The sequence below is a fragment of the Chiloscyllium plagiosum genome, unplaced genomic scaffold, assembly GCF_037043375.1.
Source record: "Chiloscyllium plagiosum isolate Xiang-an unplaced genomic scaffold, Cpla_swu_hap1 HiC_scaffold_31, whole genome shotgun sequence".
Taxonomy (NCBI): Eukaryota; Metazoa; Chordata; class Chondrichthyes; order Orectolobiformes; family Hemiscylliidae; genus Chiloscyllium; species Chiloscyllium plagiosum.
In genome coordinates, this window is record NW_028270169.1 from 29,051,970 (window position 1) to 29,070,144 (window position 18,175).

Below are 18,175 nucleotides of genomic sequence, written 5' to 3' on the forward strand. Positions count from 1 at the left end.
CCCCAAACCAAATACAGCATTAATTCCAGTTGCAAAGTCCTTCCAAGTTCTTCAGAATAGAATTCCAGCTGCTTTCCTTTGAAGACTAATTTTTAACTGACAGTAAATCCCAATCAAACAAAGTTCCTTAGCCATGGTTTTCATTAAAATGCCGTCCTTCTTCAGAAGCCTTTCTCTTGTGCTGTCTTGATGTAGTGGGTGCACTAGCATTACCTTGGTCTGAATCCTCAGTGACACATCTGAATCAGCAAGGCTGATCATTTTAAATGACAGAAAAAGAGACAGCGACCTGACATTTGGCTGTTTCCAGATTCTGAATCCTTTGTCTTCTTCAGTCTCCTTGCACTGCATCACTGGGTTATCGGATCTGCTCTTTGATCTTACAACACTAATTGTGAAGCCTTTATTTATTCTTAAGGTGAAGACTTAAATAATTCATTACAGTATAGTACAGCCTGAAAGTGTATATAATTGAGGATTCAGTCATTTGTGCAGATCTGCCTATGCATGAACATGGATACTGTAATTGTTCCTGTCAGCACAATTAGTGTATACGGGCTCTTTTCTTCTTAACTGTTCAATTACTTTGGCAGCACGGTGAGTAAGAATTCCATTAAAATCCACCACATTGTTCGCATTTGTGCCAAAAATAGCACATTAGCTGACATTACAATCAAGAAACACTGAACAAATATTTCACGTATATCATCACAGAAGAAAATACAAATTACTTAACAGAAATGCAGGTCAATTAGAGAGCTAAAAGAGTAGCTTCTTAAATTAATTAATATCGGCAGAAAAAAGGTATTATAGAAAACGAAGACCTATATCTAACAAATCCCTAGAACCTGATAGCCTATTTCCTTTAGGACCCTAAAACAGGTAGCAGTAGAAATGGTGAATGCCCTAGTTGTGATTTTCAAAAAATTCCTTGATTCTCTGCTAATCCCAGTGAATTGGAAGTTAACACATGTAGCACTATTATTCAAATAAGGAGGGAGAGAGAAAATAGGAAACTGCAGTCTGGTTAGTCCAATATACTGCAATCGACTGAAGTCTTAATTATGCACTCAGAGAATGCAGTATGATGAAAATCAACATGTTTTACAAAAGTGGGAATAGTGTTTGACAAATAGATGGGAGTTTTTTTTTTGACAAAATGGGCGACAGGGTGGCAAGCACTGTTGCCTCACAGTGCTGGAGACCCGGGTTCAATTCCCGCCTCAGGCGACTGACTGTGTGGAGTTTGCACGTTCTCCCAGTGTCTGCGTGGGTTTCCTCCAGGTGCTCCGGTTTCCTCCCACAATCCAAAGATGTGCAGGTCAGGTGAATTGGCTATGCTAAATTGCCCGTAGTGTTAGGTAAGGAGTAAATGTAGGGGTATGGGTGGGTTGCGCTTCGGCGGGTCGGTGTGGACTTGTTGGGCCGAAGGGCCTGTTTCCACACTGTAATCTAATCTAATCTAATCTAAGTAACTAATAATTTACATTAAAAGGGTCTAATAAATACGGTGTGCTTGGATTACCAAAATAGAGTTGATAAGGAGCACCATAAAAAGCTAATATGCAAAATAAGAGATCATTGCATTGGAAACAATATGTCAAAGCAAATGGAGGATTGGATAATCGGATGCAGAGAGTCAGAATAAACCGGGCATTTTCATGTTTGTAGGATTTAATTAGAGTGATGCAAAGTCATAGCTGGGACCTCAGCTATTTATAATCTGTATGAATTAGTTGAAGATACTAAGAATATGTATCAAGTTTGCTGATGCTACAAAGCTAGGTGGGAATATTCAGTGCGAGGAGGACACAAAGACCACAAAACATATATATGCAAGTTAAGTGAGTGACAAGATGACAGGTGAAGTATAATGTGGGGAAGTGTGATTATTCACTTTTGGTTGGAAGAATGGAAATGTAGAGATTTCTTTTAAAATGCTGTGAAACATTGTAAATGTTGCCATTCAGAAAGACTTTGATGTACTTGTACAAGCTACATGAAGTTAGCTTGCAGGCACAAAAGCAATCAAAGACAAACAACCTTTCTTATAACAAGACTGGAGGACAAAAATAAACAAGGAAACCTTGCTATAATTGCTAGGACATTGTTAAGTCGCCTCAAGAACTGTGTACAGCTTTGGTTTCCATACCTAAATAATGTACCTGCATTGGAAGCAAGAATAGAGGTTCCCAAAATTGATTTATTGGATGAGAGGACTGCCTGTAATGAGGGGCTGAAAAAAATTAGGTCTACACTCTAGAAGATTGTGCGTGATCTCATTGATTTATACAAGATTCTAAATATGCTTGATGGGATGACATGTTTATTTCTTTGACTAGAGAATTTACCAGTTGATCATTTAAGACTGACATGAGTAGAAAGATCTTTATCAGAGTTATACATTTTTGGAATTTTAAAAGACTGAGGATTGTGAATGATCTGCCATTGACCATATTCCGACTAAGATAGGCAAATTTTAGGTTCTCAGAAAATCAAGGGATCTAAGCAGCAGGCGGGAAAGAGAAGATGGGGTAGAAAATCAACTTTGATGATACTGAATGCTAAAGCAGGCTCCAGGAGCCATATGGTCTACTCTGTTCCTATTTCTTATACTATGTTAATTTGTCCCATGTTATCAAGGAGACCAGAAAACATTCCACATTAGAATCTCCATTTGTGCGAAGTTTACCAATTTCGCGAAGACGACAGTACCCAGAGAGAGAATAACAGGTTAATTTAGCACGTTTTGGATTTGTGATCACTGTGCAGTAGATCAGGATGGGATTCAACTTTATTTTGATTTCCTTCAATTCCACTACTGATAGCTTTGTTAAGGAATTTCTTGTACAATCTATTGGTTTTTCATTCAGAGCTTCTCACATCAGGTGTGAGAATATCTTACATAGAGAAACTGTGTCTTGAAATACATAAATTTGAAGCATTAGATTCCTCCAAACAACAAGTACCAGAAAACAATAAAAAATGTTTATTGCATAAATATTTATAGATATAGAAAGCAATTTCTCACAAAATGTTTTTCACCCAAAACATATCATTTAAAAATTCATTCCAAAACATGAATACATTTTCCAGTTAAATATTTACAAATTTATCTGTCAATGTTAAAGCTGTATTAAAATGTCCAAGGAATTGAACCTTCCAAAAAAATTTGAAAATGTTATTAACACAAAACTGCAGCATTAAAATAATTAGCTACAAGCAAACGTACAATTTTAATAAGATTTCATATATGGACTGAATGTCTAATCCAAACTTACGCAAGGAAGTTGAACTCTACATAAAGTACTTCAAGAGTTATGGTGTTGTCAGGTTAATACTGGTCTCTAATCAATTAACTATCTCTCCCTCCATCCCCCTAAAATATGTATTCTGATTTCAACTCTGGACTTCTTTCTGCATATAGTCAGAGAGCAGCACATAGGTAAAGTTCCCAATGGATTAATGAACTTGAGTGGTTCTCACTTTTCCAAGGTGCAAAAATAATACGGAGGTCATGCAATTTCATGAGAAATACACTCTTTCACTGAGGGCTAAAGCATGAAAACCTTTGTTGGATCTTATGAATTTTGAATTTTAGCTTAAATCAGTAAGAGATCAATTTACCAACTTCAATGTACACAAACTTCAATCTGCCATTCCTCAGCAAATATTACAAAATCTACAATATCTCAAACTAATACTATTTAAAATTATGTGCTCCTCCACAGAATCAAAGAATCATACCTTTTAACATTTATAATTTGTGTAAAGATCCACTTAACAAGTTATTTAACTTTGAGTTCTGCTTCATTTTTGAACAGCAAAAGCTAGGTTTTAAAAACTCATTGGAATTTGCTTGCTTGAATGAAAAGAAATACACAAGGCGCACACATTTTTCAGATGAGAGGATTATCGTATAAAGAAGTTGAATACTCTAGGCCTACAATTTAGAATAAAAATAATCCAACTTAAATATACATTTTGAACTTGACACAGTAAATGCTTGGAGACTCTTCCACCAAACTAGGAGCTCTTGACCTAGAAATCACTGTCTCTTAATAAGGGATTAACCACTTAAGTCTGAAAGGGGCAGAAAACTTATTCACTGGGTCAATGGACCTTTGAAATTCTCTATCGTGAGTGCTGTTACTCCTCACCTATCACATATATTCAAGACAGAGATGGATAGATTTTTGGACAGTAAGACAATTGTGCAAAGAACAAGGAAAGGTAAAAGGACAGCAATACTCTTATCAAGTGAGCCGGCTCACACATCTAAATGACCTTCTCCTTCCCACTAATTCCTTACAGAAGTGAAAATAACAATCAAAAATCAATTATTTGTGTCAATGTTCCAATTAAATTTCATTTAAAGACAAAATTATTTTAGAAGTTCATTTTCAGAACAGAAAAAAGGTTTCCCAAATCCATTATTTTATTTTAAATAGTGACCTGTGTTTCTAAGTGTTGTTCCATTTCTAATCGAATGGTTGTACGCATGGTATTGAGACAAGATTCGCAGCACACTACACCCAGGGTTTGTCAGGAGTTGTTGCCAGAATGATGATGCAACACATCTTTGAGGTATAATCTGTGTGGCTGCACACCTGTTTCTTTTAATAATGTGAACTTTCACTTGCCCACTTACATTCAACAGTATGCACCATGCTAAATGTTACATTCAAAAATCAGCTTGAGAAGTCCCAGTTATTTTACAACAAATTGTGGGGAAATTGATTCATTTTACCAGGTCAAACTCAGCTGTTTATAACATTATCTATTAGTCAATTAATTCAAATATATATTGTTTGAATAACTTGCACCTGTAGCTCTTAGACAAGTTTTGATATAGGACTTATTTTCAATGTTAGAATGCATGGCCTAAAAATGTATCTTGGATGCAATGAATACGTTTAGCTTTTAAATATGCTGTGGTTTCAGTGAAGTATAAAGTTATATGCACACATTGACATTTTATCCAGAATTAAGCATATTTGGAACTGCAAAATCTAATATTTCTTACTTACCGAGGCACCCAGTTGACAAATTCATCTGAAAAGTTAGATTAAAGGTAAGCAAAATTCCTTCCAAGTTAATACAAACACCCCAGAAAGTTTCTAATAATGATCAAGCAAAGGAAAACAATGATCATTTTACGCTGTCAGGTCACTGAACAAGGATGAAGATGCTCAATGACCTAAACAAGGATTCAAAAATTAAGTGGTTGTTGTGAAGACTTCATTTTGAAATTTGAAAACAATGCAGATATTGGGTTCAGTCAATGCTTCTGCTGTGTTGCTAATAAAATAAGGAATCTCTTATAATCGTAAATTTAATACCAAAACATTTTTGCCAAACAGGAACTAATGTTCAATTCGTTAAGCCTCAAATGTCAAACTAGAGGGTAAATTCATCACTCTGCCATCAGTAACAGCCTAAAACCTTTGACTTTGACATTTGCCACAAGATTTCTTACATGCAAGAATCAATAGTCTTTGAAGGACAGACAGCTTATTTGTAATTATCACCCAAGTCTACATAATTTCATTCCAATACAAACATGTCGTTTTCTCAACATACATATTATGACTTCTCTCAGAAACATCAGAGACATTTAACACATAATGAGTTACTTTAAATGCTGTAACAGTTCTTATTTAGCTTCAATTCTAATGGAGCTACATTTACATTTTATGTCCAATAGCTTACGCTCATTGCAAATTACTCACACATGTAGTAAACAGGTGGGAATAGCCAGGAAAAGTCAATACAGTGTAGATGTAATACAAGACCAATTTCTAGCACAACATGCACTCAATAGAGGAAGCTTGACTTTTGTAGATCTGAAACTAAGTGGTGTGACTGCTTGACAAGGAACTGCAGCTGAAACTTAGCATGGGTTCAAGAAAAAAGTGCTCTTTTTGTGTGAAACAGTGGAAGCAATATTTCAGAAAAGCAGGCCACATCAGTTCACCACTAGCAGCAGCAACTGAAAGCACTTTGAGATCTCCATAGATAAAAAAAATCTAGAACATATTCCAAAATTAAATGTTTCTAAAGCCAAAGATAAACTAAGCTGTAGAAAATCACCACCCCCTCTCCCCAAATAAGACCTCCATCAATCCCATCCAACTCAGTACATGTAATTATGAATGCTTTATTTGTTTCAGACACAAGTCTGGCTGCCATGGTTCACTGCTGCCAAAAAATTAGACCTCACAAAAATAGCAGAGATGATGATTCAGATAAATATAATGTAATGGATTGTTTGATCTCATCTTTCTGTACCCATTAGCTATAATGCAATTCCAGACCCATTGGTTTAAATAGCTTGGCTATCGTGCGATTTTCTCATAATGTGACATGGCATGAGAATGGAACTATCGCATTATATCAGAACTGACTGTATTACTATCTTCACATTGTAGGATTTTGCCATTCCTGTAAAAAAAAAAGTATCCTGAGTCAATCAACCTTAGTCCAGCAATCCATTCCAATTACAAACTATTTTCTGCATAACGAAACACTTCCAGGCATTTGTCCTGAAACCTGACATTTAACACGAACCTTCACATTTTGGCTACAAGTGCACCTTATTCTACAGGTTTTTTATAATTCTAGACTAGAGCTGCAGAAAGTGTTACTAGCTGGACACCTGGAGAGTGAGAACAAATATACACAATACCCATGAAATATTACCATAAAGTTTGACTTGAAGACCAACAGAAAAACAAATATTGTACATGTAGAGGAAAACAGGGTACATAACTGCTGCTAAATAAAACTCAAAACTGGAAAAAGTAAAAAAACTGAAAGCAACAAGCATCTGCACAATCTTTAATTGTCCTGAAGGGGGAAAAAAATCCAAAGTAAAATTTCATTTACACATATACCAGGGATGGTGAGATTAATGTCTTCAATATTCACTGCAACAGGGAAATATATTGATATAAATCGTATAGAAGACATGGTCCATTCATCCAGTCTGAGCACGGACCACAAATCAGTTTTTAAAATGTCAAAATAGCACATACTTTGAAATGAAACAAGGGAAATCTGGTGAAAGTAGGCAGGCTTTAAAAGTCTAACTTGAGACATCTTAATTTAATTAAAAGAAATTAATGCCTTAATACTTTAAATCATTAAAATTTATGATAAGATTAAAGGTAAAATAAAAGAATTGTTATACATGAAGTTGAATTTGAAGAACATTACATGTACAATGTACAAGTTATGCTTTAGTCATGTGTTTTCAGGTGATAATTTATAAGCTTCTTTGGAGAATTCAGGAGACGCATTAAATATCCTGCTGCCAGTGACGCTAGGGCAATATTCAGTTTTGTTTTGTTTTTCACTCCACAGGCGGCACAAACTCAGAAGTGAACAAGGCTTCTGCATACTCCTCACATACATTTTGCAATTCAGCTGCTACATCACTTAGACCTTCATCCATTAGCTCTTCAGCCAAGCTAGGAGAGAGATAGAGAAAAAAAAAAAGGAGGTAACAGTACATATCAGCAGTTAACCAGTCCATCAAGTGAACTTGTAAAGATTGAAATTAACAACACAATAGTAATTGGAATGCTTATCCTGGGTTAGCAAGTAGTCTTGGATTATGAAATTACATTCACTGTTTCGCATCCTGTAATAATATTCTTGCTTAGATTTTTCAACTGTTTCAATGCTTAACACTTCCAGAAAAAAATAAAGCTGCATTTAGCATCTCATTTCAAACCAAGACAATCATTTCATTTAAAAGAATGGATGTATTCAAAACAAAAAAAATATAAAATGAAGATTAAAAACTTCTGCAGAGGGCTACTGCTCTCTCAAGCACGTTGTGTGACGCTGATCTACTGAAAGTCCAGGGTTATAACTTCATTGTAGGAGCTACATTTTCATTAAGAACATTTTCATTAAGAGCTACATTTGAATTTAACAAGTTCATCTTTTGATTTATCAACATGTTACAAACGCTTCAGGAGAATAGATGCTATTATTACTTAACCATTCATATTCCAAAGAAATAGGGAATTTCAGCACAATAGAAATTTGAAAAATGTCAGAGCACACAAATACATAGCTGCACAGATAAGTGGGCCATTTCAGCTTGTAACCATTTTGATTGAAAATTATGAATATAATTGTTCTGCACCAAGCATTCCTTGAATGATGTAGAAAGACGCCAGAGATATCTGCATTTAGCAGCACGTAAAAGAAATACATTCTGGATTCAATGAAGGTTACAAGAGAGCCACTCAAAGAAATCTTTTTCATTCACTCCAGAAGAGTTAATAATGGTCAGAAGAGTGATATTTCTAACAGGAAAATTGCAGTTAAAAATTTAAATACCATTGTATAAATTATTTGTAAATGACCATATCAACATTGTGTTTTCATCTTAAAAGTACTATGCCTTTTGGAACACGACTAAGATGGTTAATTCTCCAATAATCAGTTAAACAAAAGCCAATACATTCTGATGTTTATGGGGTTTAAAGTTCCTGGAAGATTTAAGTATTTTTATACTGGAGTTGGGAGGTCATGTTGCGGCTGTACAGGACATTGGTTAGACCAATGTTGGAATATTGCGTGCAATTCTGGTCTCCTTATCGGAAAGATGTTGTGAAACTTGAAAGGGTTCAGAAAAGATTTACAAGGATGTTGCCAGGGTTGGAGGATTTCAGCTTTAGAGAGAGGTTGAATAGGCTAGGCTATTTTCCCTGGAGCATCGGAGGCTGAGGGGTGACCTTATAGAGGTTTATAAAATCATGAGGGGCATGGATAGGATAAATAGACAAAAAGTCTTTTCCCTGGGGTCGGGGAGTCCAGAACTAGAGGGCATAGGTTTAGGGTGAGAGGGGAAAGATATAAAAGAGACCTAAGGGGCAACGTTTTCATGCAGAGGGTGGTACATGTATGGAATGAGCTGCCACAGGATGTGGTGGAGGCTGGTACAATTGCAACATTTAAGAGGCATTTGGATGGGTATATGAATAGGAAGGGTTTGGAGGGATATGGGCCGGGCGCTGACAGGAATGACTAGATTGGGTTGGGATGTCTGGTTGGCATGGACAGGTTGGACCGAAGGGTCTGTTTCCATGCTGTACATCTCTGACTGTATGACTCTACTGGAATAAAAAATTGCAGATCAAAGGCCTGGTCTCCATTAGTAGATCTTCCAGCTGTTTTTGTTCTGCAAAATCCTGCAATGATTAAAAGCTTGTGCAAATTAAAATGGTTATTTCTATCAGCAGGTGCTGAATTGCATTGGTATCCTTCCAGCTGAGACATAATTTCACAATCTCTAACTACTTCAGATAATCTAAAACAAAATTTATTCTACAGAAGATAATTTATTAACGTGCACAAGATTTTTTTGTTTAATTCATCACTAATTAGCATGGCCAATCTCTAATTTCCCAGAGGGCAATTAAGAATAAAACACATTGCTGTCAGATCAGATAAAGATGATAGATTTGCTTTTTTAGTGAACCAGTTGTATTTCTGCAACAATGGACAGTGGTAACATTATTATTTCTCCAAATTTTTCTTTAATCCAACTTTTACCATCTGGCATGTTGGGATTCAAAACTAAATCCTAGAACATTAGATTACTAGTCCAATGACATTACCATAACAGCATCACCTCCCCAACCGATGTTAAGCAGAGAGGTAAATGTATTTAACCAAATCTCTAAACTAATGATAGTCAAACAAAATTACCTTGCATATTTTTAGAATGAATGACAAGACAGCAGACAATATAATTACAAACATTAACTCCAGACAAGGCAAATCAAATTAAATCTACCATACAATCATTATCTAAACTTGAGATTTAGATCTATTTAGTTAGTTATTTGAAACACATTCAGGTGTGATCATTTTGAAACATATTCTATTTTTAACCATGCAAATACATTAAGCAATTACAATTAATATCTCCTGTAGTTCAATTTTTTTTTGAAAACCTGTCTTGAATAGCTAAATAAAAGCTGACAACATCTACAAGCTCTATTTGTTTAGTACCATCTCAAATACCACACATTTCAAACCCCTTTGAATGTTTGTCTATAGAAATGCATCATCATTTTCATAATTGTAGCAAAACAATGAGCACATAAGATCATATTTATAATATCTACACGTTTAAAACAAATCTTTGTTCAAGCTGGAATTTATAAACAAAATTGCAGAAAATGCTGGATACATTCCACATTAAGCCACATTCTCCCTTTCTTCCGATCTTAAAGGCATAACTTCCTAAAGGTGCAATTTCTTACAAGGACAAATATTCCCTTTCCCGTTTCCACTTCAACCCAGTTTGAAAGAAAAGTAAGCAATTTCAAAGACCTGCTAATACTGTACATAATAGAAAGCTATTTTTTGAAATGAAAAATAAATGGCAGATAATTGAAATGTGAGTAGTACTTAGGGTTAAGTATTGTAAAGGAGTGATGAAACTTGGAACAAACTCAATTGGTTTTGCAAAACTATAATGGGCTATTTAAAAATTTCATATACATAAAGTAATATAAACTAAACAAACAATAATGACAGTATATGGAGTACAATACTTGCCCAATGATGCAATTTATTAATTACCTTTCAGTAATTAACCATGGATTAAAGCTCCCTACAGCCTCATGTGAAATCATTTTTAGATGCTGGTCAAATCTTTCACGGTAGTCAAGTATATGGTGAAACATTTTTTGTGGTATTGAAAGTTCAATCCCATTCTGCCTCTTCCTGGATAATTTCTGGGTTAATGGCTCCAACAGTGAAGCAGGTTCTGGCTTTCCACTCAATTCCAAATCTTCAGCAGGGCTGAATTAAAATAAAAGTATGACAGTAACACATTTATTGTTATTAAAGCAAACTTAAACTTGAGCTTGATCATAATATATAAATGACAGGAAACAAATTTCATTGTAACAGATTGATCATGAACATTCGTGGAATATGAAACTGATTCTCTAGAATATGACTTGGTAATCTCCTAATATCCAATGACAACCCCCATATTTCACCTTCGATAAATGAGCACTCATCCAAATTTCTACTACTCACAGCAAGTCTTGTTCTATCACCTTGCATTGGGTGATCTACACTGGTCTTCAATTCGCTTAGATTTTTAATTTCTTACCCTGGTTTCAATTCCCTGCAGAGCCTCGCCCTTCACTACCTCAGTGTATTCCCCACAATCTTGAAGCTCCTCCACTTCTGATCTCTTGGGCATTTTAATCACATACTATTGGCATACTGCTTGGATTTCGGCTCAAAATTTCCTTCCCTGAACTCCTTTGGCTCTCTAACATTATCTTCCATTTAACCTCATTGAACAAACGTTTGGTCACCTGAGCGAACAGCTCCTTCTGTGGCAGTGTTGAATTTTGGTTGAAAACACACCTGAAGCATTTTGTAACATTTTACCATATTATTGTACTATATGAGTACAAAATTGCTATTGTAAGCACTTTGTACTTTTTTAAAAAACTTTTCTCCATTTATATTGTGTTGAATAACTGAATATCTGTACAAGCATAGCCCCACTAATTTATACAATTCCATACATTGTCACAAAAGGTGTTCCAAAAGGTCATTAGAAGTTGAAAGGCATAGTTGGTTCACTGGATTTGAAAACTAACTCTCTCACATCTAACCTTTTAGATTCTCGGTTAGAAGTTATGGAAAACAGAAGAAAGTAAAACAATTAGATATAGAAGCAGAATTAGGCTATTCTGCCTATTGACCTTGCTCTGCCATTCCTTCAGGGATATGTTTCCTAATTTCAATCTGCCTTCTTTCTGTAACCCTTGGATCCCTTATCCATCGATAACCTATCTATCTCTGTCTTATATGTCCTCAATGGCCTGGACTCCTCAGCCCTCTGCAGTAATGAGTCCCACAGATTAACTACCCTCTGGCTGAAGAAATTCCTGCTCATTTCAGTTCTAAAGGGTCACTCCTTCACTCTGGAGTCCCAGTCTTTCCTCCTGGAAGAAAGATCTTTTCCACTTTCACTTTATCTAGGTCTCTCAATATTCTATAAGTTTCAATCAGATTTCCCCAGGCAATTTCACTACTGTGCATTTTACTAGCTCCATTTAAGGACTTCGGCTGCAGTCAGTCATTTTTGCACGGATGCAAATTGAATTTGAATCTCATCAGGCCAGTTCAACTGTGATCTTAAAGCTTGCAGCACATTTTGCATTTTGCAAAGGTCTGCACCATGTTATTACAGTCAAGCAGACGAAAGAACTATAATATGGAATGCAGTCCCACCTAAAAGGTATCAGTGTCTTTCCTCAAGGAATTCTATCTTATTCTCAGTCTCAAAAGCTCAAAGCACAGTGGCACAATGGTTAACACTTGCCTCACAGTGCCATCCTCAGCCAATTGTCTGCGTGCAGTTTGCACCTTCTCTCAGTGTTTATTTGGATTCCCTCCGGATGCTCTGGATTCCTCCATTAGGTGAATTGACATGCTAAATTACCCCAGTATCCAAGGGCATGCAGGTTAAGTGGGTTAGCCATGGGAAATGCAGGGTTACAGGAATGGAGTAGGTGGGTGGGTCAAGATGAGATGCTCTTTGAGGGGTCAGTGTGGACCAATGGGCTGAATTAATTGCTTCCACACTGTAGAGAATCTATGATTCTAAATGTTGTAGAGTGATTGCCAAGCTGATAATGGTACAGCTGAAGAAATTGTGGGACTTATTGTGCACAAGATGATATGGAGACTAGCATATTGGAATAAGCAATAAGGTTGCTCATTATCTCAGAACAGTAATCATAGAATCCCTACAGTGAGGAAATAGGATATTTGACCTGGAAAAGCACAGCAGGTCAGGCAGCATCCGAGGAGCAGGAAAATCAACGTTTCGGGCAAAAGCCCTTCCTGATGAAGGGCTTTTGCCCAAAAAGTCGATTTTCCTGCTCCTCGGATGCTGCCTGAATTGCTGTACTTTTCCAGCACCACTCTGATCTAAACTCTAGTTTCCAGCATCTGCAGTCCTCACTTTTGTCTAGGATTTTTGGCCTAACAGGTCAACACAGACATTCCAAAGAGTAACCTCCCCAGACCCATTTCCCTACCCTATTACCCTGCATTTCCTCTGACTAATGCACCTAACCTACACATCCTTGAACACTATGGCATGGCCATTCACCTAACCTGCACATCTTTGGACTGTGGGTGGAAACCAGAGCACTCAGAGGAAATCCATGCAGACACGGGGAGAATGTGTAACCTCCACACAGACAGTCACCTGAGTCTGGAATCAAACTCTGATCCCTGGCATTGTGAGGCAGCAATGGTAACCACTGAGCTGCCTCTTGCCAACCACTGGGCCACCATCATGCATGGTCCTTTCAAGACTTCTCCAGAGCAGATGTCAGCAGCCTTTCAGAGTGGGCACGACAAGTGATATATCTGAAAGGAGCAACAAAATTATATCACTACATAGAGATAAATCTGCTCATTGTGGTTAAAATTAGTGCTCAATGTTTTTTAAACGGAGGAAGAATAAAGTTCTGTATATTTTTTCTGGTTTCTAAATTAAACTGATTTAATTCAAACCAGACAAGTCCACTCTGATCTGTCAGGGCATTGTCATGTAAATACAGCATGGTTTGATTGTGCCCACAGCCCTTTCTTTAGTGAAAAAGTGCAAGGTGCAGACCAATTCTTTATACCTACGAAGAACAGGACCCAGTATGTGAATAAATGTATTTTCTAGCATGTGCAAATGATCACACTCAGCCTGACTGATGATCTTAAATTAGTTTCTGGTGTAACTCTTAGCACAATCACATTAAGGATCGTTTAATAGCTGCATTATATCTAATGTTGAACACTGCTTTCAGAGTTGTACAAGCACAGGCTGACAGAGCAGGATTGCTTGCTACCACTGTGGACAGAGGAATAGGTTGTTTGACACGGTTGTTGGGACATAACTCCTATATGCCTAGGCATTATACTGGCAATGATATTCACATAACATGTCACTCATTTGCGTGGTTAGCTAAATGTTTCTCTAGCTCAATGCCAGCAGCCTGCTATGTGTTTACTGGAAAGATGCAGCTTGCAATGCCTGCGAAGTTTGAATTTAATCAGTTACTGGAACAATTAATCGTTCTTGTTATCTATCCATGCCAATCATAGTCCAATCAATTAGCATCCTTTTCTCAAATAAAAACAAAGTGCTGGAGAATGTTTCTTCCAAAGTATCATATTGGATTTAAAAAACTTTAATTCAGTTTCTCTCTCCAGGGATGCTGCCTAGCCTGCTGAGATTCACCAACACTTCCTGTTTTTAATTTAAATTTCTAGCACTGCAGTGTCTTGCTTTTGTTTCAGCACCCTCTCCTCATGCTGTATAAATTGTTTCCTTGTGTTTCAATCCTAATGAATGCAAGATGAAAAGCTTCAACTTCATGCATCTATTTAGCGTTGTAATTATTTCTAAATTATATCAAGTATTCACAAGGTTTCAAATAAAATAAAAGGTTACGTAAAGGTGCATCCTTTGGATGCAGTAGAAATGACACGTGAATATTTTCTCAATACCATGCACAGATAGTTGTAATGGTTTATTGATAGGATCAATCCACTGATAATTCCAACTAGATGTCTGGGAACAATATTCAAGTACCTGTTTTTAATGTCATTTCAATCGCAGTTACAACAGCAACTACATCTGTAATGTTTTAGAAACTAGCATGGGGACACAGAGAGCAAAGGATTGAAGGCATTACAAATATATTACCAAAATGAAGCACTACATTTACAACTTACTCAGCTTCCAAAGACTTCTGAGTTATTCTGTCCAATGTTGGCTCACTTTGTTCAATTGTTCTGGTGATCCTGATTGGTTGCGGAGTATGTGGTTTTGTGTCAATTAAAACAAACTCTCTTTCTGTGAGAACAGAAATATCAGTTGAATGTACATCATATACAAGTGAGTTTTTCTTTCCCCCAAAACATTCAAAAGCTGAACAGGTTTCATTTCTGCACTTCATAAGCATGGATGCCTTTTGCACAGATTTTAAAACTCCGCATAATGTTAAAAATCACATAACATCAGGTTATAGTCCAACAGGTTTAATTGGAAGCACTACCTTTCAGAGCGCTCCTTTATCAGGAGCGGCGCTCTGAAAACTAGTGCTTCCAATTAAACCTGTTGGACTATAACCTGGCGTTGTGTGATTTTTAACTTTGTACACCCCAGTCCAACACCAGTATCTCCAAATCCTCATAATATTGCTAGTGATAGTTATTTCCTATAGACGGGAGTACTGACAAACCATGATACCTTAAAAATAAATATTACATTATTATTGGCAATTTATTTGAATAAATCATTCTGATGAAAGAGTTATTGTCAAGTAATATTTCCATTTAAATTCGATAGTTACCACAGATTACAATTTCACTATATTACATCACAGTTTCTCATTTAAAATGTAACTACAGAGTACAGAGCTCTGGGTTCCAATTATAGTTTAGCAGTGGAACAAACACAAAAAGGTCTACAAAGATGATATTAGAACTAAATGGTAACACTCATCAATAAGGGTTGAAGAGGCTGAAGCTCTTCCTATAAAGAAGGGAAAGCTGTAATGTAACTTAATAAGTCTCTTTAAATGTTATGAAGACTTAAATAGGATAGCTGCAAAGAGGTTCTGTTGATAAGAGGTCAAAGTTTTGGACTATAAATACAAGATAGTCACTGTTTTAAATGCAACAGTCAATTTGAACACCAAAACAGCATAATAACCTGATCATCCACATTTTAGATGTTAGTTGACAGTGTGAATGACAGCTCCTGGCTTGCAATGTCTGAAGTGACGTGTAGCTAAGCTTTAATAAGGCACAAGCAGGACAAACATCAGAAGATCCTAGCGGTGGCAAGCATTTTGTGCCACATACAAGGGAACCTCGATTATCTGAATACCAATTATCCGAAAATCAGATTATCTGAAGACGATCTCAAGGTCCCGATGGAAAGATTACATCAAAGACGTGTTTCCAATAGTGATCGCGTCTTTTGTTTAGTGATTAAGCAGTCACTGTCTCCAAATGACTGACTGCCCGCCCTCCCTTTCTCTCTCCCCACACTTTCCCTAGAGTTCTACAGAGGGGTGTACCCTAAACCCCCCCCTTCCCCAGATAATCTCACCAACATTGTCCTGTACAGGGCAGAGGTGGAATCTGTCAAAGTTGCACTAGAAAGTTGTGTATGTGGCTCTGAGAGTGTGTGCTATTTGGAGACTTACCCCACAAAGGCAACTGCAGCAGTCTTATTGTTGGAGTTCGGTCCAGCTGCCCTGGGAGAGGGGACGAGTGTGTACAAGGTTGGGGGGCGGTACTGGGGGCGGGGGTGGGGGGGGGGGCAGTGTTGCACAGGGTTGGGGGCAGTGGCCATGTAGCATGAGGTTGGGTGCGGGTGGGCGGTGTTGCACAGGGTTGGGGGTGGCGTTGGGAGCAGGGGACAGTGTTGTAAGGGGTTGGGGGCGGGGCAGTGTTGCATGGATTTGGGACGCTGTTGGGGGTTGGGCTCGCACGCTGTGTGCTGCTACAGTCTCCTGAACTGGGAGCAGACTTTAAAAACTCCGAGCCCCAGAGGAAAGGCATTTAATTGATTAACTGAATAATTGATTATCTGAACGAAATAGTGTCCGCCCATCACATTCAGATAATCAAGGTTCCCCTGTAATTGCATGACAAAAATACCAAAGAGCCCAGCAGCATAAATACTGCTCTCCACCTTGTTATTTGTGTGGCTGTACAGTTTCTGGGTCAGTGACAACCACCAGAATCAGGCTAACAATTATTGTGATGCTTTTAAGTATCTGAAAATGTACATCAATCCATAGCTCCACCCCAGATTATATCAATACTACAGTAACTTTTGTAAAAATGATTGGTCAGGGGAGGAAATCAAATGTTTGGTAGATAAGGAATACTACTTCACCAGAGATAAGACAAAAATAAAAGTTACTTCACTGTGTTGGAGGAGATCGCTTACAAACAACTTTTCAAATATTCTTCGTGGAGGAAATGTGCAATCTTTTCTTCTTTCTAACCTCTTCCCTTTCCAATCAATGCCAAATAAACATTCCATTTGAAGAACACTCAAATGCTAAATCATTTCACCATGGTCATTCTGATCATGAAGCAGATATTTGAAGCAGATTTAGAATTTAAAAACGACTGCAATTAACTATAGTTTCCTATGATGCCACTTCTCCACAGGCAATGTCCTTAAAGAAACAGACCAAGTTAGCAAATAAAGGTCAGAACAATGTTCTAAAGTCCAAGCTATTATAGAATACATAAGATTCAGAGCTTCATGGTAAATTACCTTGCTTTTCTTCCTCAGCCCAGAAGTCTGGGTCAGCATATTCAATCTGGCAAATTCTTCTGCAAACTGCCTCTTGGTATCTCTGACAAAATATTGAAATAAAATAGTTAAAGAAAGCATAAATTCAGTCATACTGTTACTTTTATAGAACTCAAATACTAAAAAGTAATTTGTAAAACTATTAGAAGTCTCTCATGGTAAATTCAAATGGTGAAATTTTATTTAAGGACTAAATTTTCTATTTGAAAACATTTTTCCTTTAGCAATGAGCATTTAAACAGATTCAATACTACACTGAATGTTTCAATATAACTTGTTACCTTCCAATCAATATATTACTATGATTTGCTTTGGTTTACAAAATAAATTAATGTTAAGCACCGCAATCCGTGGTGAAACCACATCAAGGAGGAAAGTAAAAAACTTACACCACAGAAATAGATCTTTGTGGGCAGCTTTCTTTGAAGTTAGCAGCAATGTCAATACCTTGCAGTGAGTGCAAAATCATATATACTTACTTCCATTTCCTCTATTCTTTGTAACATGTTCTCTAATGTAGTGCCTTCTTGTATCATCAGAGCTTCTGAATGAGTTTTTGCATTTAGTTCCAAATTCAATAACTCATGTGCTGTGTCTTCTAGCAGCTCATCCAATAGTTTTTCACTAAGGAGGTCCGCACTAGCTGCAGCCTGTAAGAACAGATTTTTATAATTAACATGCAACTGCATTTGTAATATATTCTCAACTAGATAGTTAGGACAGTTATGTTTTTACAGGGAAGATGTATGCTAAAAATGAAAG

The 18,175-nt window shown here is 36.9% G+C and overlaps 1 protein-coding gene across 1 annotated transcript in view; it reads right to left on the bottom strand.

The window, feature by feature from the left end:
- Positions 1-2,966: 2,966 nt before the first annotated feature.
- Positions 2,967-18,175, bottom strand: part of kiaa0753 (KIAA0753 ortholog) — a 46,903-nt gene continuing 31,694 nt past the window's right edge. Inside the window, exons 14-18 of the mRNA XM_043718507.2 lie at positions 17,893-18,063; positions 17,375-17,456; positions 14,806-14,926; positions 10,612-10,833; positions 2,967-7,472 (exon numbers count right to left, since the gene is read on the bottom strand). Of these exons, the coding sequence (XP_043574442.2) occupies positions 7,355-7,472; positions 10,612-10,833; positions 14,806-14,926; positions 17,375-17,456; positions 17,893-18,063 (714 nt within the window). The 3' untranslated portion in view covers positions 2,967-7,354. The remainder of the gene's footprint in view (positions 7,473-10,611; positions 10,834-14,805; positions 14,927-17,374; positions 17,457-17,892; positions 18,064-18,175) is intronic.